General features: G+C 30.5%; 1 protein-coding gene across 2 annotated transcripts in view; it reads left to right on the top strand.

Annotated features, from left to right (window-relative positions):
* Positions 1 to 7,239: 7,239 nt before the first annotated feature.
* Positions 7,240 to 26,507, top strand: part of LOC129909270 (B-cell lymphoma/leukemia 11A) — a 220,634-nt gene continuing 201,366 nt past the window's right edge. For both annotated transcript variants that reach the window (XM_055986338.1, XM_055986337.1), the window contains exons 1-2: positions 7,240 to 7,349; positions 7,409 to 7,605. In XM_055986338.1, the coding sequence (XP_055842313.1) occupies positions 7,578 to 7,605 (28 nt within the window). In that variant the 5' untranslated portion in view covers positions 7,240 to 7,349; positions 7,409 to 7,577. The remainder of the gene's footprint in view (positions 7,350 to 7,408; positions 7,606 to 26,507) is intronic.

The following is a 26,507-nucleotide window of genomic DNA, read 5'->3' as shown; positions in this document are numbered from 1 at the left end:
TTGAATTTAGAAAATTTTCTACAATTTTTAAACATGAGGAGAGATATACAAAAATAAGCGTTTTCTTGAACCATCATCAAGTGATATCAACTTTGCAGATAGAGTTTTACCGAAAATCAATTTTTTTCTTAAAATGTACTCAAAAATCAGCCCCTAAATATTTCTTATCTACTTGCGGAACACCCTGTAAAAATGTCATCGGTACAAATTTTGAAGACCATCGCCTACCTGCTTGGACTATAGCCATGTAGGTAATGCAAAAGGTGTAGTAGTACAGTGCATTTATTAGATTTAATTAATAAATTGTTCAAACCTTTTTGAAATCGTATTACCATAGGTATGTGAAGTTGGCACCACAAAATGCTAATTTTATTTTTAAACTTGCCTGTTTCGATTGCCCAGGATAGCCTAAGATTTTTTTTTTTCGTAAGTAGTTCGTAGTTATAACGAATTTTTTTCACCTCAAAAATCAGAAAATTTTTTTTTTTTATTTAGTGTACAAATTGTTGGTTTTACACTGTGGATAGCCCGATTCGAAACCGAAAAACATACCTATGATTTTTTTTTTATGAAAAAATCGTTAGTTAAAACCGTGGTTTGCTTACCCAAGGTTAACCTTGGATAGTCCAACTTTTATTTTCGCTATTATACCCTTAGTTTAAAAATTATAAAAGCATAATTTTGTATTCAATTCACAAAAAAAAAAAAAAAAAAAAAAAAAAATAGTACGTATACACCACAGTGACCATTGTTTAAATTTATAATTTAGAAAAAGTAAACCCACTGGTTTGGGAATTGCACCTCAAATGTTATTTATTTGACTTAGAATACTTATTTGATTAAATGTAGTCCATATAATATAACATTCCCTTAAAAAGCTTAAGTTGATTTGTTTTATTTCACCTTAAAAATCACAAAATAAAAAATATTTTTTCAAGTGTAAAAATCATAATTTTTTTTTTTTGGTTTGCCATATGAGCACCTAGAAAAGTTACATGCTTAGTATAATCTATTTAAAGATTTTTCTAAGTCACAAAAAGCAAATTTTACAGGGGACGATTTTTAAGTTTCAAATCGATTGAAAGCAATATTTTTTTTTCTCGTCCGTAATATAAGTTATGTTTTTTATATAGTTTGTTCTTTCCTTTTGAATAAACTATACAAATTTACTGCATTAGTAAATACATACCTACTATTTTTTAATATTTTTAAAAACTAAAAACCCAAAATTGGACATAGAACAATTCCTATACAAGTACTCACTTTCCTTAAATAAAAAGTGGACTAAGAACAAAATATGTTACAGCGTTACTCTCATGTAACATATCGTTAAAAATTCGTAAAAAATATTCCATTAAATAATTTTTTAGGTTTCGATGGCTTAATTGAAAGATAATAATGCCTAGTTACTGGATTAGTACACAAAATTAGTCAAATATCATACTTTTAATTTTTTTTATCGAAAAAGAGACTGAAATTCTATTATGGTCAAAATTTTGAAAAAAAAAAAGATATAAAAAAATGTGTAAGCGTCTTTCATGCTAATTTCATTACAATTTACTAAAAAAACAATAAAAGCGAAACCATGCGAGCAAAATAAAACTTATTAAAACATGCAAATAATTAAACTTAGGCAAAAAATAAAGCAAGCAATAAAATAAAAGAAACATTAAACTTGTCCATTCGACTTCTTTATTCAGAGTGTGACTTAAACATAAAACATAATTTCATTTGCTTAAAATAAGAGAGCTTTCACAAGAACGTTATTCAACAGTACAAAATGTTTTACATGAGAACAGCTTAAAAATCATTCGATTTCTTGAGAAAGAGTTTTGCATTAAGCTCTTATATATTTGAACAGTTAATATTTCGATAGAAATATATGCATCATAAAAAGCTTTCTTGCTTTCAATAAATAAAATGAAACATGAAACATAATATCGTAAATAAGCGTTGCCGTACGTTATTATTATTAATGTCGTTTATAAAATAATGATATTACAATTGCATGTAAGAGATGAAGTCTCTTACAGCTCGGCTATCCTGACCTTAAATCGTCCTCGATTTACGATATCATGTTTTTACATAAATACATGCATACAATATTAAAATATTATAAAATAAAATTTAGATAGGTATCCATATTAAATAAAATTAATAATTAGGTACATTTTTCATTTAAATTTTGAAATACATATGAATGTGTATTTATTTGAAATTACATAGTAATTGATTTCATTTTTCAGTGTTTTTACTTAACAAAATTTTTTTTCATTGAATACATTTTTCATCATATAATATTTTTGTATGTATTTTTTCTTTTTGTTTGTCTTTAATCGATTTTGTTTTGTTTTCGTTTGTTTACTTTTGAAAAAAAAAATTTTTTTTTTTTGTTCATTTTCTTTTGATTAGTTACATTATTTAGTTACAATGATTTTTGTTTTTTAGATAATGATTGACATTTCTCTATAGTTTAAGATATTTAAAAAAAAATTATAAGAAATTAAGCAATAAAAGATTAAAAAGTATTAAAGATTGATGCATGCAAATAGATGGCTTATTTCAAAAGATAGGGTTTCATATTTTCTGAGGGTAAGGCACCTGTTGAGCGCGTCGACATGACCTATCCTCTTTCCATCTCTATGTTCGATGACGTAGTCAAAATCTGAAAGCTCTAAGGCCCATCGAGAAATTCTCGGATTCAAAATCTTTTTATTAAGAGTTTGGGTCAGCGACTTGCAGTCGGTGACAATTTTAAATTTGATTCCCGTTAAATAGATTCGGAATCTTCTTAAGGCATAAATTAGGGCGAGTGTTTCCAATTCATAAGAATGGTATCTTGATTCCTGATCAGTTGAACGCTTCGAAAAAAACAAAATCGGATGATATTGATTGTCATCTTGTCGTTGCAACAACACAGCGCCAAAGCCTATACTACTCGCGTCACAGTGTAGCTTCGTATCGGCGTTTGGATTAAAAAGTCTTAAAAGAGGAGCGCTCAAAAGTTTTTCTTTTAATAAATTTAAAGTATGCAATTGTTTTTCGCCAAACTCAAACTTCGCGTCTTTTTTAAAAAGGACGTTTAAAGGTTTAGCTAATAAAGAAAAGTCTTTAATAAAGTTGCGACTGTTAGGGTCACATAAATCAATTTTCATTTCGTTAGCATCCGTATGATTCGCGTTAATTTTTGAAACACTCTCGGAAACTAAACTTTTAATTTTAACTTTATCATAATAATTCAAATTTTCATTAATTTTTAACGAAATATCATCATGCACATCGCAAGCATCAATTTTTAAAATTTTATCTTCAATATCTAAATCATATTTATCATCGTTTTCAGAACCGTTTTCATCATAATTTTCATAATCTTTTTCATAATAATTTGTTTGTTTCTTAATTTTGTTCGTATTTGTTTCATTAATTACTAATTTAACTTTAGATTTAAGCAAAAAATCTCGTCCTTAGACAAGTGGATCTTTCATAGTTCCATTATTAACAACATAAACACATAAATTGACAAATTCACCATTAAAATTAACAAAACATGCAAATATACCTAAAATATTCAGTCTTGAATTATTAATACCATAAAAACCATAATTCGGTGATTCCAAAGAAGTCATCATAAAAGGTGGCACGTATTGCCGTTGGACAAAGCTGATGGGGCTGCCGGTATCTATAGTTGTCATCACATGCATGTTACCTCCCATATTTTCAGCTTCAGGACTCGTAAACTTGATTTCCAAAACTCCATGGAAGTCATTCAATAGTGTTGCAAAATCGGTTTTAGATACTCGTAGTTCGTTATCGTTTTGAACCATAAGCACAGAAGATGATTGGGGGCAATCGTTCACAGAATGACCCATCATACCGCAACGAAAGCATGAGCCTTTTGGTCGACGTGGTTTTGGACACTCTGGTGAAATGTGGCCCAACTCGTTGCAATTGTAACACTTTATTTTTGTGTCGACTTGTGGCAAAGGCTTTGATTGCTGCACAGTAGAGCTGTAGCAAATCGTATGTATTCGTTACTAAAATGCGGGTATTTGCTTCAGTAACGATTAACGAAACGTTACTTTCTAAACAGTATCGTTACTCGCATGTTTCGTTACTGGGTACTGAAGTAACGAAACATACGAGATACGAAACATACGAGTAACGACCCCATTCCAATTTCAATACTAAATCATCCGATATATTAGATACGAAACTAAGTGATACACTCAATTTGGCGCACTTAGCATATCGTATCGATAACATTACCGTAGTGGGAATGCTTACTGCAGATAATTATCTGGAGTTTACTGTTGTCTCGATAAAAACAGTAGTGCCAAGTTATAGTTGAGTTATCGATAAAAATTTATACAGAAATATCAAAAGATACGTTTTAGTATTTTCTCTATGTGGCCGAAATATACCCATGCCGCAACCAATGTGTTTATGACCTTTTTGTTAATGGTCTTGAAATGTAGCTTAAGAATGTACAAAAGTGTTTTGGTTTTTGAAAAAATTTGTTAATTTTCAGTGCAAAATTTTCAACTAAAAAAAAGTCGAGAAAACGAGGTTTGAAAATCACTGTCAATAGAAAAAAAAATGAAAAATTGTTCGACATGGTTATATTGAAGTGTTAATATTTCGAGATCTGCGCGATGTACTTTTGAAATAAAGGTCTCTAAAGAATTGTGATAAGATTACTGAACTAATATAAACAAAAAATTACCAAAGTTTTGTCGAAAAATTAGGAAAAAAATCAAAAAAGTTTCCATGTTTGATTAAAAAAAAATCGAAAAAAAATCACTATAGCTACCTTCAAACTCTTATAAAATGAGAACGCCGCAACTTAAATTATTGTTTATGGCTTTAAAATTTAGCTTAGATTAAACAAATTGTTTTTGGTTTTTTTTTCAAAAAAAATTTTTACACCCAACGTACGAAACATACCAAACATACGAAACGTATCAAATACATGAAATATACGAAATGTACGAAACATACGAAGCATGCGAAAGTAACGAAAGTAACGAAACATACGAAACACAGGAAACATACGAAATTATACGAAAAATACGAAGCATACGAAAGTAACGAGTAACGAAATTATTGATGCGGGTACTAGTATCAAAAGTAACGTATGCATGCGGGTAGTCATTTTGTCGTTACTTTTACAGCCCTACTGCACAGGCTTATTGAACGAGAAAGTCGATGGTTGGGATTCAGACTTCATTTTTTCGTATCTTCGAAGTATGGTTTTCAACTCAGCGATTGTGTTTGCCGTAAGCATAAGCTGCTTGTTAAAAACGGAGTCTGGAATTCCCTTTATGATATAAGCAATCACGTCTTGCTCGTCGATTTCGGTTGAAGAAGCTATCTCCTGCATAGCCAGGACGTATTGTTGGAAACTTTCATCCTTATGTTTCCTTCGCCTTCGCAACGCATTATGCACATCGGTCGCGGTGGTATGCTGGTGAAATTCTGTCAAAAGCGCAGACTTAAGCTCGATCCACGAGCGAAATGACTTTGACCTTGCGAATAATTTTGCAGTACCCCTGAGCAATCGCTTAAAATAAATAAATGATTCGGATTCACTTAAGTGGTAGGTGACAACAGCATCCTCAATATTCTCAATCCATTTTGTGATCGGGTATTCATCATCACCAGAGAACGTAGGCAACGAGTCTTCGATGTCACGTGCTGTGCATCCAGCTGTAGGACGAACATCTCTAGCAGGGCTATGGCTATTTAGTTCAGCCAATCGTTTTTCGAGCGCCCGAATTTCTTGCTTTTTACGAAGCACCTCACGAAGTCTTTCTAATCGTTGTTGGACTAAATTTTCTTCGTTGTCCAAATTGTCGCCGTCGCCATCGTCGTCACCTTCACCATCATCATCATTCACAGCATCAGCAGGGAATAAACCCTCGAGTTCATTTGGCTCAAGTAAAGCAATGGCTTCATTTAAGCGTGCCTTAAGCGCAGATTTTAAGCCAAGTGTGGATAAATCCATTTCAGCCAATTTTAATTTAAGATTCTGAACCGTGGAAGTTTCCACAAATCTCGACGCACGTGCAATAGCATCCATCTTCACACATAAGGTTTTTCACAAAAAAAATTTTGACAAAATCTAAGCAAATTAACTAAGCAAGTTCTTAATCCCACTTAAGCGTCTTTCATGCTAATTTCATTACAATTTACTAAAAAAACAATAAAAGCGAAACCATGCGAGCAAAATAAAACTTATTAAAACATGCAAATAATTAAACTTAGGCAAAAAATAAAGCAAGCAATAAAATAAAAGAAACATTAAACTTGTCCATTCGACTTCTTTATTCAGAGTGTGACTTAAACATAAAACATAATTTCATTTGCTTAAAATAAGAGAGCTTTCACAAGAACGTTATTCAACAGTACAAAATGTTTTACATGAGAACAGCTTAAAAATCATTCGATTTCTTGAGAAAGAGTTTTGCATTAAGCTCTTATATATTTGAACAGTTAATATTTCGATAGAAATATATGCATCATAAAAAGCTTTCTTGCTTTCAATAAATAAAATGAAACATGAAACATAATATCGTAAATAAGCGTTGCCGTACGTTATTATTATTAATGTCGTTTATAAAATAATGATATTACAATTGCATGTAAGAGATGAAGTCTCTTACAAATGTTAATTCAGAAAGTGTTTTGTTTTTTGGCTTAAAAGAAGTAGCATACATTATTGTTCTATAAAAAGTTATTTTCTCAGTTGTCCGACTATTTTTGGTGGTGCATTTTACTTACATGTAACATGAGAGTAACACATTATTTTTGCTATTTATTATTTTGGAAAATAACTTTTTGCTATTCATATTTCTAAGTTGTGATTTTTTTGACACGATAATACTGAAAAAACATTTTTTGTTATTGAGTTTGGTAATTTGAAAAAAGTTTTTTGCTAATAAAAAAAAAAAAAAAATCTTGGACTATCCTTGGTTAACCTTGGGCAATAACCCAGGCAGGTTTAAAAAAATAGCATTTCTGGGGGCCAACTTCACATAGCCTATTTTAATGCATTTTTTTTAATGAAAATAAGGTAAGACTACCAACATTTTCCAAAGTTTAAACCACAAAAAGCGATATGATTGCCGATTTTCCATTTTCAGATCACTTTCTTAAACAAAAGACAAAGAAGGCAACGAAAAGTATCGATAAATGTGAAATTTTTGAACATTAAAAAAAAATATTGTATATATATTGTTTCTCTGAATTTTTTGACTTTATTACCTATAATTTATTCAAGAAAAATAATTACGAGCAGCTTTGAATTCAAATATAAATATTGGTTGAATAATAAGCCCTCTATAATCATAGTGCGTCTTTGCGTTCTTCATTTAAGGCTCATATTTATACGTACATTTTTTTTATTTAGCATTTTCACCAATTCAATATTCGAATTGCATGCAACTAAAAATCAGTGGAGAATGAAATGTATTGCATTCGATAACAAACATTATGAATCTCTGTCAGCAGATTTATAAATGAAGAAGTGATTACTAAATAAATCATAATAAAATAACAACCTTCCTCACTGAGTTCAAATGAAGCATTCAACACCCAACCATGCTGGTAAGTTTTTTTTTTGTCTTATTTTTTTGAATTGAAAATAAAACTCTCATTAAAAAATCCGCCACAAAAAGTCACTAGACCGGAAAACCATCTTGTGAATTACTCTAAACGCGGTGCGTTTTATTTTTATTTTTTTTTTTATTTTTCATTTCTTCCGGTTTCTCTAATTACTTTGCATGAAGAAAAAAAATTGAACACGATTTTGAGGGTGGTAAATACACTTTTGCGCGGAAAAAAAGTACAATGAATAAATTAGGATAAAAATTAACTCAAAGCCGAGGGTTGGATTTGGCTTTATTATTTTTATTTTTTTTTTTTTTGTATTTTTCTTTCCTTTTCATTCAACTTTTTTACCGCGCGTAGAAAAAAAAAAATTAAGAGAGCAAGCAATCGTCGACAACGTCGCGACGTGCTGCAGGTCAGGAATTCAACGTGACGCAATATAGAAAGAGAGATGTACCTACCTATATATAATTTTGAGTCTCCTTTTGAAATCATTTTCCTGGAAATATAAGGATAACGACTATAAGAGTGGGAGGGGTTGGTGGTGCACACAAATTAAAAATTCAAGGGCACTTTTTTTTTATATTTATACTTTTATATATTTTTTACTTGGAAAGAGAAAAAAAAATCACCCATTCCACCCATCATAGCACCAACACCGTTAAACTCGTAAAAAGAAGTTTAGCGAGAGAAAAAAAAAATAAACAGAAAAAAAAGTTTTGAGATTTAAATTTCATTAAAAAAAAAAAATCAGGACTTTCACTTGTTTGCGTAGGATCAACAGGTTGGTGCCGCGTTTTGTGGCCAAAATAACTATTTAACCTTAATTATTTCGTTTGCAGTGTTTGGAGGTCGATTATGATATCTTTATTTTAAGAAACGAGGGTCGTAATTGTGGCTTATTGATTTTATTAATATTACTGATGGGATACGTTGTTACGTGCATCATGCTATAAAAAAAAAATAATAGATATATGTTGCATATTGCTGAAAAGGATTTTTTTTTTTTCATTTGAGCACTATCGCTTTCGATAGTGAACTCTCTGAAGCTCCTCAAAAATTGTTTTTTTTTTTATATGGTATAAGCCCCAAAGCAAACATTCTATCGCGTGAGCGAGATGGGCCCTAGATCAGACCATTTAAGTTTAAGACCTGGCAGTAGAATTCTCTGCCCAAGAATCCAATTCATAACAATATTACAAGCACCTCTATTCATTGTGGTATGAAAAAATTAAGCCTGCCGACATACATTAGCTCCGTTTCCGAGAAAACTTAAATAGAAAGGCTGTTGTTTGAATCATTAAGGAACTAAAACAAACTGTTAAGATAGAAAAAGGCCATTCTTCCATGATATCAATACGTTTGGTTTCAACTTTTTGCCTTCTACCCAAAAAAAAATGCGGTCACAAACTCTTACTTTAAGGTGCTTAATGAAATTTATTTTTTCAGCATTTTAATAATTCAGTTATCAAAAATCGTAAAATGACAATATAATTTTATATGATTTGAAATCGTCTTTTTTAGATCGATTTTAAAGGAGTGTTTTGTGCTCATACTCAATTTAAAATACCTTATTTAAAACTTGGAATATGGAAACCAAAATGAATTTCTTGTTTTCAAAAAATTGAAAAATTAGAAAATCCCTTTTGATTTCATTTGTCTCTTAATGAAAAAGTGGTTGAATGAATAAAAATAACTGGGAACCAAAACTCAAAAAGCCATTGTGAATGATATCAATAAATTGGGTTTGAATACTGCTCTGTTTTACACAACTCCAATCCAAACAAAAATAATGAGTTCATAATGTCATCTTAACGAAAAAAAGAAAACAAAGTTTGCTAAAAAATTTAAGTGACTCTTTAGACTAGGGCTTGTTTATGAGCTTATTTTGCTCAAGCGCCAAATTGGGTGAAGTTAAGTCAGTTTTGCCCAAACACCCTCAACATTTTTAGGAAATTACAAAAAATCATGAAAATTGGGGTTTTTTGCAATCCATTGAAATTTTATTATCGAGTAAAAAATCATAACATCCACAATTTCTAACTGATTTTGATGAATAAAAACTAATTTGATTCAACATAGATAGAAAAATAAAATAAAACTGTTTATAAAAAAATTTCAAAACACAAAATGTAGCTTAACACTGTCTCCGAATTCAAAAAGAACAAGTACCTACTCCTTTGTTTAGAACTGTAAAAAATCTGTAATTGAACGAAAAATGACTGATTAGAAAATCGATAAAATTTGAAAACATTGAAAAATGGTTTTTTGACGATAATTTGAAATTTTGAAGGTCTATGAAGAATTTCAAGTTCCGAAATATGATGTACTCAGTAATACCTACAAACAACCTCTGCTAAGTTACTTCCAAAGTAATTGACATTATTTTTATTTTGTAGCACAGTGCTATCAGCAGCATTCATTAAAAAATTCCACACTCCATGGCAATTGTATTGGATCCACCCATATTTCTCAATTTAAAAAAACGTGTGTTTATTGGTTTATGGAGTTTTTCAATGCTTTAAAAGTTCATTGCTTTAGAAAACTTTGTCAAAAACTCAAACAAAGAGCTATAATGTGAAAGTTGTGCTCATGAAATTATTATTTAATTTATCCTTTGGCAAATGGCTAATGAAATTAACCGTTTTTAAAATTAAAATTTAATCAGCTCATCATCATATTTACCTTTTGCTTAATATAAACAAATTTTTCTACTATATTATTAGTATTTATTGCTCTTGCAGTAAAATATGCTTAGAATATTAAAGCTTTTTTTCATTAAAAAAAAAAAAAATAATTTTAATTTATTTTATAACTATTAAAATATGATTTTAAAATTACAAAAAGTACTTTGTCATTTGATTATTATTTTGGAATTTTTTTTTAGTGTTTGAGCTTTGATACAAATTTTTTATCTGATTACTCTAATTTTAGAAATATGAATTTCTGATTTTAAGAATTTCTTAAAAGCTTGTGAATAATCTCAAACTTACAGGACTTATATAGGTGTGATTGATTTATGTGCATAAAAAAGTGTTTCTTAAATGATTTTTTACCGAGAAACGCGAAAAACAATGTTTTTCTATCAGAGTTGGAGCCACAATAATATACACAAATGGTTGAAAAATTCTCGTAAACTTTCCATTCCTGAACTCATTCACTTGGATATGAATATTGTTACTTCTGGTCATATTTTTGACTATTTTTAAGTATGAATTGATTGAGCCAATACCTACATCCACTAACAAAAGAAAGTTATTTTTATTGTATTTACTTAAATGTTTTCTCAAACTACTGCTCCTTTTCTTGATTTTGCAAAACGACATTGCAAAATTGTTTTTCAAAATTCTGTTTCTTTCAAAAAATAAATGAATTACTTTTACAACTTTTTCTCGTGGGAAATGGTTCTTTTGTTCAATAACTTTTGTTCAATAACAACTTTTAATATTTTTAAACATGATTTTAAATTACATTTTAAATAAAATTAAATACTGAAAATAAATAGAAAAAAATATTTTTTTAAGCAAATTAAAAATAAAGTCTTTTGAAATTTCATATTTATTATTTTTCATGAGAATATATCCGATTAATTTCAAAAAAAAATAATATTTCTTGTTAGAAAACAACATCCTAGCGACATCTATGTTTAAATAGCTAAGTTAAAGTTCAGCAAAATAACTCTAGATGTCGTTGTGTAATATTGTTTCCCCTTAATTGTCCTTGATCCAATAAGAACGTTCAAAGGAATGAATTATCTAACAAGAATCAATAGGTATACCTACCAACCATCATGTGTATGTGGAATAAAACCCCGAAATGTATCCCATATGAATTTGAACATGCGTGCTTTAAATGTACCCACCCTGTTGTCAGCGGCCATAAGGAAGAAAGGATATGAAATGCTCTCTCGTATAATGTATGTGGGTTGATATATATAAATATTTCGACTATGCCACCACCGTGTGTGTTATCAATTTAGATTTCATTCTAATATTTTAGATAGGTATCTAAACTTGAGCTTCCATTTTGCTTTTGTTGTTTGAAAAGTGGACAGTAAAATTTTCTATAAGCTATAGAAGGGATGGTAATTGTATGTATGTACAAGGACATACATGGAACATTTGGTGGGGTTATACAACAACAGAATACTTTGTTTTTAAAATTAAAGGTTTTAGGTCTAAAGGATGTCTGATATTGTTTTGTTTTATTTTATATAAATTTTATCTCTTTTTTTTCTGTCAAAATAAGAATTTTTGAATGAACAAAATTGAAAGGATCTTTAAAAAAATTAATGTTCTGAAAAGGGTTGAATAGAATTTACTGGCATTGATTGCCAATCAACTACATCTTAGGTAGGTTTTCGTATTCATCTGACTTAATTAGATATACCTTCTAATACCTCCTATAGTAATATTTAGAGAGTTAAGAAAAATCAAATTCAGATTTATGGTCAGCCAAAAATCGTGACTGAAACAAAGAAAATTCTAATCCCCTGCGAATGGTCCTTTTGATTCAATTCATCAGCGTGTGGGTTCATTTGACTTTCCGCAGGTGTGGTCCATCTTTTTCTGATTCAAACACAACACACAACAAAAAAACAAAAATTTAAACCAAAACATCGGATTAAATTTTATACGCAATCGTCCGAAAGATACTACATATATTCAATCTCACAGATGGATTCCTTTTTTTTACACAAGAATCTTCCAATAATAGCTGTCGAAATCTTATTACGAATGGATAGGATGGATCTATTCAATTGTCCATGTCTTATATGAATGTGTAAAAAAATGTATAAGATCTTAGCAAAAAATCACGTTGAACTTGGACGAGAGATTAAAGTCATCCATGCGTGTGAATCGAAAAAAAAATTATAGATTCTCGTACATTACCTGTAAGATAGATTCTTTTGAATTTTTGTGTTTTTACAGTTTTTTGGTTTTATAGAGATCTATTAAAAAAAATGCCTTGTCTTGTAACCGCAATGTTTTTGTAAGTCGAGGTTATTGCTTTGAGGTAGAGGATAAAAATACATACATACATTTAACATTATTTGTAAAGTCGGTGGGATACGGGAGGGATACGTATGTAATATTATACACAATTATTTTATTTGCTTTTTTCATTAAACATGTTGGGTCGAATAGGCGCTAAAGAGGGAGACGGACAAAATCCCGAAATTCTGATTTCAGAAAACAGTAAATAAAGTTGGTCTTACAGCATGCTTGATGCTTCGTTTGGGAAATTACTTTTGGGACATCCTGTATGATCTTCAGTGGGTTGGGTCAAAATCCCGAAACACACAAAATCGAAAGGTAACTATCCCGAAAATAAAACAGAAAAAATAAAAAAAAAACTCTAAGATGTGTAGACATGAAACTATTTCTTAGATGAACGATTATAGAATTTTCCGGCAGATATGTAATTCGGGCAATATCAAGTTAACAACTGTTACTTTAAGTTTCGGAATATGTAGGTATGAAACTTGAATTTATTCTGAAATTAAAAAATTTGCGCAAATTTTGCATTTTATATAATTTTTTGGAATCCCTTTTGTCGTTTTGACTTTCGGGATTTTCTGGATTTTGAATTTTCTGCTTATTGGATTTTCGGGATTAAGGGCTTGATATATTCTGGATTTTCAGAATTCTGAGATTTTGGATTTACGGGATTTTAGATTTTTCGGAATTTAGAGATATTGACACCAACTCGATAAAGACTATACAGGATTTTTTAAAAGTAATTTTCCAAACGAAACATGCTGAAAGGCCTACTTAAATGCCAATGGCAATTGTTTTATGCCGAAATCTTAACGGTTTTCGTTTAAACCCAGTTAGGTATTTCTGAAATTTCTAAAAAAAAAACCTTCTTTAAACTAGTATTTTGCATCCCCTGTCTTTAATTGATTTTGTCTTTCAATTCGTTCATGCATTTGTTAATTGTTAGGGAACATATACTTATGTTTTTTTCTCGTACAAGTAATTTTCCAAACGAAACATGCTGAAAGTTCAACTTAAGTGCTCTCAGAATTTGGCAACTGATTTATGCCAAATGAAAGATAATGAAATTTACATTCAAGGAATCAGGGTTTTCAAAGAAGAAAAAAAAACAAAGTTTGGCTGTAAAAATTTTAGGAACCAGACCTCCATGAAACTTTTGGTGTTCAGACCTTCCTTTTGAGGTTTCACTCGATCGATTTGGAGGAAATTTTTCGAAAATAAAAAAAAAAACCTAAACCCATAGGCCTGTTGATTATGAATTCATATCGACTTCGTCTGGGGAGATATCTATATAACTATTGTCTTAGAAATCAAATTGTTTTGCCTCGGGAGTTCAAAATTCAAAATATTTAAAAAAATTTCATGTTAAAGCAATTCTGATATATTATATTCAAATTTATAAAATTAAAGTTCTTTAGAAAAGTATAATTTGTTTCCCATGGCAAAATCCAAAAATGGTTTTTATTGGTTTTTTTTTCTGAAATAAAATACAGTTTTTTCTACATGGTCTGAAACAAAAGATTAACACATAACTTTTTTGATTAAAAAATATGCTATTTTTCATATTAAATTCGACAAAAATTAATATTTAATTGAAAAAAACATTGAAAATAGGTAAAAAAAAGCATAGATAAAAAAAGCTAGTCCTAACCAAGTTTTGTTAAAGTCGAACTATTTTTATAAAATATAAAATTAAAAAAAAAAAAAAATCATATTTTCGCGTTTTTATCACAATTTTTGAGAGTTATATGTATACCTTTAAAAAATTATTACAGTTGAAGTTTTTTTATCTTATTAATATCTGCAGCTTTTGTATTTAAGTTTTTTTTTCGATAGGTGTTCTTTTTTATTTTTGTCAGAAACCGTAAGAAACCACCAATTTTTTCCTCTCACTTTTTCCAAATCCACAAAAATGTCCCCCATCAAAAAATTCTTCCAAACTTCTGGACTTTTCACACCACTTCAGTATGAACTTCCTAGCTTTGACAAATTCTTTTCTATTCCTACTGGATTATAAGTTGTTTGGAAAATTGAAAAATAAAATCTGACAGTGAAAAGCCAGATTTTGAAAAGTACAATTTCGAAATCTGAATTTTTACTTGTTTCTGAATACATACCTCATTCATCTATTGAAACCTAGTAACGTATTTTATTTTAAAGTTTTTTTTTTCCAATTCCGGTTTAAATGAACTCCAACAGTCAAATGACTTCAAAATGTATTTACATATCTAAATCTTTATGGTTAAAGGTAGAGCTACTTAAAATATCGTATTCACCATCACCCTGACCAAAAAAAAAGTGTCACCCTAAATCTCAACTCTTATCATGTGTTTAGACAAAAAAAAAACGCTTCCACAAAAAAAACTTCATTTATTCTTCATTTACCTACAAGATCCTGCATGTTTTTTATGCACTTATTTATTTACATTTCACAAATAGAACTCGTTTCTATTCATAAAATCAACAAACAAAAAACTGTGACATTATTCAAAACAAAAAATAAAATCCTCCTAAAAAAATTGACATTAAAAAAATGTAAAAGGACTCGAAAAAAATTGTTTTTTTTTTGTCTGTGGTTTACTTTTCTAAACATTTCATAAATAAAAAAAATTGTAACATGTTGAACCATCTGTAATGGTATTTTTAAATTTTCGTTGATTGACATTCACAAAAAGGACCTCCAAATGATGTCACTGAGTTATATAAGATGAAAATTAAAACCGAAACTAAACTCAACCCCTATGTTAGTTTGTGTTTATAATTATCTATCAACGGACTCCTTGTCTTGTCTATATTTTTGGACAAAAATTCTAAATCTAAGTTTTTGTGGACGAAATGCATTTTTCAAGAGATTGAAATATGTTTGCGTCATTATACCGCGACGATGATGAGGAACATCCTGTAGTGTTTTCATGAATATGTTGTGGGGGGAGATCTCAAGTATTATAATCACTTTACTTCAGGAAAATTCAACGGATGTGTAATATGGTTCCTTAAAAATGAAAAAAAAAAAGAAATGTGTATACAAAAAAGGAGGTAATGTCGTTTGAAGAGAAGTCCTTTTCCTATGATTGACAAAAAAAAAAAAAAAATAATAATGTTTATGGACTTGTATAAAAAAGGGAAGCTGCAAGAATTTTTTATTTCAAACACATACCAACACATATTCAACTAAACATTTTTTCAACACACTCTTCTACACTGATGATTGGATTTCTTCAGGTTAAGTCATTGTGTGATCTAAAAATCCTAAATTCAATATAAGATTTAATCAAACGCCATATCCTTGCGAATTTCACACACAAAAGAAATGGGTTAACAAAGATTTATCGAAGATCTTTTGTTATCGAGTTGGAATATCCTTTTGCACAAGGGAACATAATAATAAAAGAAAGTCTTAAATTTTTTCCTAATGCATAGTTGCATAGAATTGCAGTCCATCTTGCAGTTTTTTTTTTTATTTTACCCGAATAAAGGAGATATAAAAAAAATTAAATCAATTTGTTAGCAGCAGGTATAAAAAGTGTTAGTGTGTGCGTGAGTGATCTTCTAAAAAAAAAAGAAAACGGGTCAATATGACGTGTGTAATTCGATGTGATGGATAAAGCGAGATCATTTTTTTGTGTTATTTTTTGCAAGAAATAAAAAAAGGCTAAGATTTTATCAAAATTTTCTTTAAAAGGATTCTCTTAATCTCAAGCCACTGAAATAACAGATTTTTGATCATTAATTGCAGATAAGTGCCAACATATGTGTGGGATATCGAATGGTTCATTTTGCAGAATCAAGGTGTCTTTAAAGTAGAGGATAATCCTTAATATTACGAAAGACAACGTAAAATGATGTTAGATATACTTTTTACTTTAAACTTTTAAAATAATATTCTTTGAAGTCTTAAAAAAAAACATTTAAAAGGTTTATTGAGTTCTATGTTATCGTTTTTTGTAGTCATTTTGAGTACCATAAAACTTTAGCTCATTTGCCTTCTTGTAAAAAATTTGCGCTCGTTTTTATAAAATGACCATGTTTAAATGAATTGACACCGAAAGTAGACACGAGTTTTCAGTGGTAACGAAGCTGCTATCTTCACCTTAATAGACTCAATAATTTGGTGCGGCTTTCAACAAACCTTCTCTTGCATGACATTCCAGAGATCCAGGTTGACCGAGAGCAAATCTTCAGCGGTGATAGCCCCCGATAAATTAGATACACTGGTTTACAGCCAAAATTGACACTCAATCCCATCATTTTTACTTGCGATATAGGTACTATATATCAAATTATGCATTCGTACAAAAAAAAAAAAGTTTCCATGACATTACGATGGTAGAGAATGCCAAAAAAGTGGGTCCCGGAAGTCCGTCTGTCTGTCCGTCTGTCAGTCTGTCTGTCTGTAAACGAAGCTACAGCTTAAACGGATGAACCGATTGATGTCAAACTTGGTATGTAGCATTATTTGGCGCCTCTCCAGAGGGGGTTTTGGAATTAATTTTTTTGGACCAAAAAAAACGGTACTTGTCATATACCGATTTTAGTAAAATTGAAATTTCTCAAAAACGGCTCCAACGATTTTGTTTAAAAAATTCAAATGTTAGTTTTAAGACAAGGTATATCTTTCAATAAAAATTTTTTTTTTGAAAATCATTATTAACGGTACCTGCCATAGAACCGTTTTTTTCAAATCCGATTATCTCTGAAAGAGCTTATTCGATTTCAACGAAACTTTTTGTGAAGAAGCATTTATATAATTTAAATATAAACCAAAAACAAAATTTCAAAAAAAATAATTTTTTAATTTTTAAAAAAATGTTGAAAATTATTTTTTCAAAAATGAAATTTTGAAAACGGGACATTGAATTTTTTGAAATTTTTTTTTTTAGATGTTGATTAGTGATTTTTACAAAATGGCATACCAATATTATTTTAAAACTTTTTTTCCAAAAAATTATTTACAAAAAATTAGATTTTTAAAAAACGGCTCTAACGATTTTGAAATTTTTTTTTCTAAAAATGCATGTTAATATATCAATCAAAATTGCATACTTGTTTTGGAGGGCAATTTGATTTCAGATTTTATTTTATTTTCTTAAAAAACTAATTTTATTTTTTTTTTTTTTTAGGTACCTATATAGTAGGTACCTACATTTTCCAAATTTCTATATAAAAAGTCTTAAAAATTTAAGCAACTTTAACTCTAAGAGCAAGTTCGTGCGACCCAGTAGTGCATTTTATTTTCTTACGTACTTTGACCTCAGGGACTCGGAAATCACTCTAAAAAAAAAATTACGATGGATACGTTTTCGAGATATGATTTTTCAAAGTTTTTTGTTCTTGTTTTTTTCCAGCATACTTTGTATTCGGCCTATATATTGAGTAATAAACAACTAATCTGAACAGGAAAGCCGGCGCCTAAAAGCTACACTACAACAACTTTTCTGGGTCACTCTAGATGTTTAAGTGCAATGTATTAAAACATTTTTAAAAAATCTATTTTTTAGAGGAAATTTTTGCAAAAAAAACTTTATTACCTTCGAAACGAAAAAATCAAAATCTTTCGAATCCTCATAGTTTTAAATTTTTCATGTGTAGCACACTTTCTGAAAAAGATAAAAAGATAATTTCCTTCTTTTTGTAACGATTTGAATAACGTTTTTTGAGTTTTTTTAACTTGAAAAGCAAGCTGAATTTGAAAATTTTTGTTAAGTAATTTTTTGTAGATAATTAAATTTCCTATCGATATGAAAATATCCTTAAAAAAAAAATTAAAATTAAAATAATGTAAAAAAATTAAGAAAAACTATTCAAAAACGAGAAAAAACGAAATTTTTGATGTTTTTACTAAATGGTCTATTTTTATATATTGAACATGTAAAGGAGAAAGGAAAATACTTTATCTGTTGAAAGATGGTCACAAAAATTGAATACGGCTAAAATTGGATAAAATATGGACTTTCAAAATCTACTGTTTTTGGTCCTTTTTGAACCATTATTCTTTAATTTTTATTTTTTTATAAACTAGTGCTATCATTAAGCAAAATTTGAGTGATTTTTGCATTGTCAGGCTGGTTGCAGATTCTTGCTAAAAAAATCCAGTCCTATCCTGCAAATAAGGTGTTACTCAAAAGCTTCACAACCTTCTCCAAAACATCACTTTAATACTTGGAAACACGTGTTTTTTATGCTTATTGCTCACAAAAATGCAGGTTAGTAATACTGTCATACGACAATTTTCACCAAACTTCAGTGACGGTTTGGTGATGGCTGGGATGATGATCTCTTTCGACTTTTCCAATTTCCTTTCAGTAATTCCTTGAGCCTCAGTCAAACGCTGTCCATTACTTCTTCGCAAAGTCTTTGAAGGAATATGACTCTAAACTTTGCCTGTAGGATTTGATCAAGAGTTTTTGTCAAAATATCATTTCACTTTCTGCTGATGTATTTAACCACACTAGTATTGCCTAATACCTGCTTTATTTTGACAATATTTTACAAATAAGTTAGCGGTAAAAGTTTGTAGAATCTCTTCTGTTGGGATGGAGGCATAAATTTGGCCGCCCTGGTCCAACTTTTGACAGATGTTTACTTAGATTTTATATTCCATCAATTCTTACCTATGTCTTCAGCTTGTCAAAAAGCTACACTTATAGAGCTGCTGTCTACCTGAATGGTTTTGACATATATTTTTTAGTTTCCAGATTAGCTGTTCAGATTCACTAGGTCTTGTATAAGAGTCGCAAAATTCCTGTAGAGTTCCCAAATTGGTTGTGCAAGTTCAAATGCGATTCCATATTATAAACTTGTTAATAATCTGTAGCAATAGGATTTACACCTCGTGAAGCTTCTCCAGTGATAGGAGTCCCTTACCTTAAAGATTATATCCCTTAATGCCTCCAAGAAAGAGGTTCTGATTCAATTTTTCTTTATAAGCCCATTTAACTGCTAAATTTTCAAGCCAAAAAGTACCTACTCCTCATAAAAACAAATTCGAAACTCTTTACTTTTTTTTTATAAATGTTGGATAAAAACTCTCCTCAAGACTTTCATCTCATTTCAAATCCAACAAAAAATATAACGAAACTTTTTCCATTACTGATGTCTACCTTAATGTGTTAAATGGACACAATAAACTCACAATATTATGTTCTCTGCAATCTATTCAACATTAATCCAAGTTAATATGTGAATGTCCCGATTCGAAACCTAATTTCTTCAGTAATACGAAGCGATGAATTGAAATAAATCAGCTCATTACAAGCGAACAAATCTGGTAGACGTGAACAGTTGCACCTTCTTGACACGATGCACAAAAAACAAAAAGCAACGAAACAAAAAAAAAAAAAACAATCGGATTCACACAATCACCCTACCAGAGGTTAAGATCAAATGCTGCACGGCTATAGAAGACCTAAAAGTTGTGGCATAGCGCAGCGCGGCGGTGGTTGTGGCTGGCTGGTGGCGCATATTTCTGGCCCACAATACGTAAGCTGTTTATAACGTGGTCTCTTGCATCAACTCAACCAAGAGGAACGACGACGGGACGGTGAAGCTTCTGCGCGACTTGGAGCTTCAACTCCAACGACGATGACTACGTCCAAACGACGATGACGACGACGACAACAAACGACGACGGTTCCTCTGGCGATTTAGTCTGGTGTCGGACCACAGCTTCTGCTCGCGGATCCGTAAAAAAGAAAAGGCGAACGAAGCCCAAAAGAGTGCATAAGCATGTCTTTATGATGTAATAAGTTATTTTATTGCAAACGGTGTTATATTGAGAAGTATGCACACGTACAGCGGTGCTCGTGACTTCTGAAAAGCATGGACTACAGTACCACCAGCTAGAGAGCTCCAAACAACAGAACAGACAAGCACCAAGGGAGCAGCAACAGTCGCATCAACAGCCAAAGTAGCAGCAGTTGAGAGCTAGTATATGCAATAACCCAAACGGGACGAATAATTTCAAAAGCAACCAAACAGCCAGCCAGCCAACAATTCGGCGGGAATGACCAAGCCTCATCGTGTGGTGGTGAACTTTTCGGTTTAATGGTATTTGGTTCAAAAGAAGATCATACCTCCTGGCTTTTTATAGAGAGATGAGCCAACACTGAAGCCCCAACAGCACACAAACTGTTGACACTTTTAGTTTTTAAGTTTGTTTATATTTATCTTTGTGGCCGATTTCATTTAGTGTCTAGCATTTGAAGTTTTTGAAGGCGAGGTCTCGATCTCGACTTGGTGCATTTTTTTTATAATGCCAATTTGACCATCCCTAGTTTATGATGTTAAAAGCCATAAAAGAGTTTTGCAAGCTTTTTGCCAGGGTTTTAATTGTTATAAAGTTAAAGAAAAATATACCTACTGGAAAAAGGTTTTATCAATTTGTATGGTATAGCAAGATTCTATGACTCTTAGGGCCAATTTATTGAGCCTCCATTAAATTTTGAAATTTATCGCTTTAGTTAACGGCCTCGTTAAACTATTGTCGCCTTTAAGTATACATCATTAAAAATTCATTTAATTCACTCTTCTTTAGTTAAAGTCCTTACTTTTAATGGAAACTTTAAATTTAAAACTCTGTTAAAAATATCCTAGGGATTTTTTATTTTGTTTGAAAAATAATCTGTCAAAAGCTACAATTTTGTCAAATCAAATAGATTTGAATTGGAAGAAAAACCAAAAAACTATGACCCGTAAGTATTTTGCAGCTGAAAACGCCAGAAAATGCAAGAGATTTACGATATACCAGTGGTAACCAAAGAATGCTACAACCTACAATTGAAACCATGAGAAGAAGAAGGAGTTAAGTGAAATTTTTAATTTTTTCCATCGGTATCAAATAACAACTTAAATTTAAGTGTTATCGGCATTCATCTCGTGTCATTGGTTTAGAAGTAAGCTTTATATCTCTTCTTCTCATGGCTTCAATTGCAATGTGTTATGTATGTATTATGCAGCATCTCAAAAATGATTAGTTTTGAAGTGGAGAATATAATCTAGTAGATCTAGTATTATCTGTGCGAAGTAGACAAGAAATGCATTAATTTCGCTGAATTTTGTTCTTTTTTATGGTACAAATGCATGTGTGTATACCTACAAAAAATTCTAGTCTGGACTTTTTTCATAATTGTGATGTTTTTTTAATAATTCTTTAGCTCATTTGACATTTTTCAAATAAAATAATAATTCAAATAAAAAAAATAAATGAAATGACATTTGACACTAATGGAGAGTGAATAAATAGAAATTCTGTTTAAAACCTCCATTAGCTCTAAAAATCCCTCTTAAAAGGACGAATTTGGTGTTTTAACTAAAACTACTTTTAAATTTAATGCTCAATTAGTTAATGATGCCAAACTTCAAAAAAATCCTTAAAAGAGACTGAATTAAACGAAATTGGTTTTTAATTTTAAAATTCCCTTTTTTAATGGCGATTTAAGTTTAATGGAGAGTCAATAAATTGGGCCTTAGTGATTGGAATGCCACTTAAAGTTGGTTGGCAACAGTTTTTGAAATGCACAAGTTTGTTGGACATACTCGCTGATGTTTTTATAATAAAGTCAAAAAACCAAACGTGAAATTTGACAGGCCCTATGTCCAACTCAAAACTTGTGATTCTAAGCTGATTTGTTGGGGGTGTCCACTAAATGTCAACAATATACCAGAGTTTTTCAGGTATGCAAAAGGTAAAACATACAAACCGCAGAATCAAAAGACCACCATGTACATCTGTGTCACCACAATTACATCTAAGCAAATATCAATGGGCAATGGTTAGTGCGATGGACTATCACGCCAGAGGTTTGGGTTCGTACTCCAGCCTCTTAAACCTAAAATATTTTTTTCAGGGATACTGCTTCTTGCTAGGAATATACAAGGCCACCAAGAGTATCACTGTAAAAAAAAAAATCATGTGTGCAATTCACACGTGGTAGAAGTGAAACCTTAAAAAATCATTTAATAAAAAAAAAAAAATTAAACCATTAAAAAGCTTACAAAAGTTTCCTAAAGAATAAAGCCATAATAAAATTTTTACAATGTGCAAAAAGTATAAAAATAATTTATTAAAAACAATCATTTTCATCAAAAAAGCGAAAAAAAACACGTAATTTTATCTTCTCACGCTATTAAATACATTTTTTCCCTAACAACCTATAAAAAATTTTATACCATCTGAAAGCTTATTGTCCAAGCTCAATATATGTATCGATCAGGTCTATGAGACATGAGACATCTACAAAAAGAGCTAGAATTTTTTGAACTCGATCAATTTCCATCAAAAAAAGCGAAAAAACACATATTTTTATCTTCTCACGCTATTAAATCCATTTTTTGCACTAACAACCTATACAAAATTTTTACACCATCTGAAAGATTATATTCTTAGCTCAAAATATATAATATATTATACCGATTAGGTGTATGAGATATCTACAAAAAGAGCTAGAATTTTTTAAACTCGATGAAATTTCATCAAAAAAGCAAAAATAAAACATTTATTTTTATGTTCTCATGCTATTAAACCAATTTTTTTGTTTGACAACCTATAAAAATTTTAAACTATGTGAAAGGTTATTGTTTAATCTTTCATATGACGTATCAATCTCATTTCAAAGATGCCTACAAGAGAAGTTAGAATTTTTAAAAGTCAACCAAGTCGAATTTCCAGACTGAGATAACGGTACTTCCTACACTGGTGGCTGGTCATCGGCAACAGATCTCCACAGGTGTTTTGAGGTATTTTTTAATTTTTTTCAATTTAAGATTGTGTAACTTGTAGAGCACGTACCATTATGTGTGATATATCAAATAAAAGGTTATGTTATCAGCATGCGTATTAAAGTTAAATCAAATTTGTATGTGCACTAGATCAAAAGATATAACGTGTGTAGGAAAAGAACAACTTTTTATCGTTAACTCAGAATTTTTAATAATAAACTAATTGAAATTTTGTACAATTATAGTTTATTTAATTACCTATCTACAGTTAAAATTTCATTCATCTATCTATTACAACAAAAAAGTTATAGAAAGTTGAATGTTCGTGTCGCGTTTTCGTTTCATCTTGTTTCAAATCACTACGATACTAAAGAAGTTTTCACTTCAAAAAAGTGTTTCGCTGCTCCTCCGTGCTTCTCAGTAGTGAAGTACTTGGTGAAACGAGAAGCACAATCCTAATGGACAGTATACTGCTTTCCACTGTTCTGAGACGGACAGACAGTAGGTACATTATGGGGTTTGAGTCATACGGATTATGATATAGTAAAAATTATGGTAGCAAATTTGGAAATCAGGAGTTGGGAAAAAACGTTGGAAGGAAGTAAGAACGGTCTAAGCTGTAAGCTTAGTCGAAGAAGTTTGTGGGATGGTGACAAACTCCCAGAAGGGAATAGCAATTAGAAGAAGAAATACTGAAAAAGGATGGAAGATATCAGGTCTAGATGGGTCACAATTCGCATTAGGGCCAAAATACTTTTTGATGCCTAATTAGGGCAGTGAATTTAAAAAAAATGGACATTTTTATTAATATATTTTCATATAATTATTTTAGTTGGCAAAGAATGGTTATACTTTAATCTATTACAAAATAACATTTGCACCTATGTATGTTTGGAATGATCAATGACATTTCTATATTTATGACAGTTTTAAGACAAGGTGATCAAAACCAAACAACTGCGTTACTTTACTGCAAATCTCAGTTTTATTTGTAAAATCATATATTTAAGCTTTCTGATATTCCTATTTGAAACTTAAATCACAGAAAAATTAATTTCAATTAAACATTTTTAATAGTTTACTTAATTAATAAGCTTTAAAACTTTAAATTTTCTAAAAAACCACTGCGTTATCAAGATAAACCACAATTTTACCGTGATTTGCAAACAATCCAATCCAAATTTGGGTTTCCAACTTGTAAATGTAAATAATATTAATTTTATTACTCAATATAGTTTTTCTACTAATTTATACTTTTTCTTAAAGAAAAATGAAATTCAACCAAAGGGACAACTTTCTAGGCACTAAATAGTATTTTGGTCTATTAATAAATTAATTACCACTCTTTTTTTTACCACCAGAAATGTTTTAATTTTTGATTTTTAAATAAAAAAAATTGTCTAAATTTTTTTTGCCACATTTTAAAGATGGACAGTTTGAAGAACATAATAATTATCTAAAATTACGAAAAATTATCTAAAATTACGAAAAAATTTTTGGTGAAAAAATTAACAAAAAATATTGTTAATAAGGAAACATTTTTCTTTTGAAGTACCTAAATCTTGCAGTCACCTACCATCTACCTACACTTTTTACTTGCGGTTAAGTACTATAGCACTTTATGAAAAGTTAAGGATTCGTAAAAAAAATCGACAATCCCAGTGGACAAGGAAAATGTTTCAATGAATACGTCATTTCACAAGTAACGATAAATAAATTGGAATTTATGAGGGAACATATAAACATACCAAATAAATAAACAAACCAGCCAAAACCTTTTAGCTTTGACTAATATTTAATCGAATAAAAATGTTCAAAATTTTTCTATATGTGATCCGACTCAATAACCATATACATTTATGTACCTGTACCGACTAAAAATGTTGCTTATATAAAGCTTTATAGATGCCCGACAAACAATTTTGGTTCTAAAAAGCTTTATAGTAGCAATTGTTGCTTCTGTAAAGCATTATAGAAGCAAAATTGTTAGTAGGGTGCTTCTGTTAAGCTTTATAGAAGCATAACAATACATAAGTTTGAAAACTATTTTCATATTTTACTGGGGACTTCATTTTTTTTACTTACAATTTTGCTTCTATAAAGCTTTTTAAATGCTTCTTTAGATGTAGTTGGGATATTATCTATACTAATTTTCTTGTGACCTTCAATTATTTTTTATTTTTTTCTTGGCGGAACTGGCAACGTACTCTTTATTGTGTCCATATCCGTTTGTCTTCTCTTCTTACGGATGGGCACTTTAAAACAAACATATTTGAAATATTTCTTCTCCATCAGCCGCTATGACCAGAGAAAATCTATTTAAGGATTCTGTTTGTAAAATCACAAAAATTATATCTTCATCATCATTAAACTCAACTGCAGGCAAGGGATGTGTTTTCAACAAAAATTAAATAAATCTTTTTCCAACATGGTCCCCAGTAGTCGTCATCGTCATTTGGTTTTAATGGAATTGAGAGAAACAACTGAGAGAAAACCAAAAGGAAAAACTGCCCCATACGGTATCCCTTGGCTTGGCAGGGATATTCTATTTTCACAGATGCAATGGACATAAATAAATTCTCCAGACAAAGTGGATGTCATGCATTTTTCCATCAACGTGCAATCGCAATGACAAGGGGTACCGTACCGTACCGTATGTATATAAATTCTGTCGCAGAGTACCGTTCAACCATCCTTAGAGCTACCGACCCGACCTTCCCGTCACCGTCAGTTATAAGTAAAAGAAGTGCCAAGCGAGTTTCCTTTGGTCTTCTCTTATATTGGATATTGCCCCATCGCCGTTCGATGGCGGCGGCGACCAGCGAGTCGTCGCTGGAGCGTTCTTTGTCAATATACACTATTAAACACCAACAACGGCAATAAGCAAGCAGTTGTTGGACTAACTGTGTCCCTAAAAAACACATGGGACACTAAAAATAGCCACCCTCATGATCTAAATGATGGGAAGAAGACAACAACACGCCATTCCATAGGGTTCGACCAATATTTATTCCGCGGCTACAAAATCACAAAAAAAAAAATATATAAATATATCTTTCTTCATCGCATGAAAAACACAAGCAACAAGAGAAGAAGTCGAAAAAGATTCTGTCCCTGGACCGAGAAGATGCGCCATCTAAATGAGATGGTGTTTTGCTCCCATTCGTAACATAACGGATACAC

This window comes from Episyrphus balteatus, chromosome 2 (assembly GCF_945859705.1).
Source record: "Episyrphus balteatus chromosome 2, idEpiBalt1.1, whole genome shotgun sequence".
In the NCBI taxonomy this organism is placed as follows: domain Eukaryota; kingdom Metazoa; phylum Arthropoda; class Insecta; order Diptera; family Syrphidae; genus Episyrphus; species Episyrphus balteatus.
The sequence above is the reverse complement of the archived record's forward strand: the minus strand, read 5'-3'. Positions and strand labels throughout refer to the sequence as shown.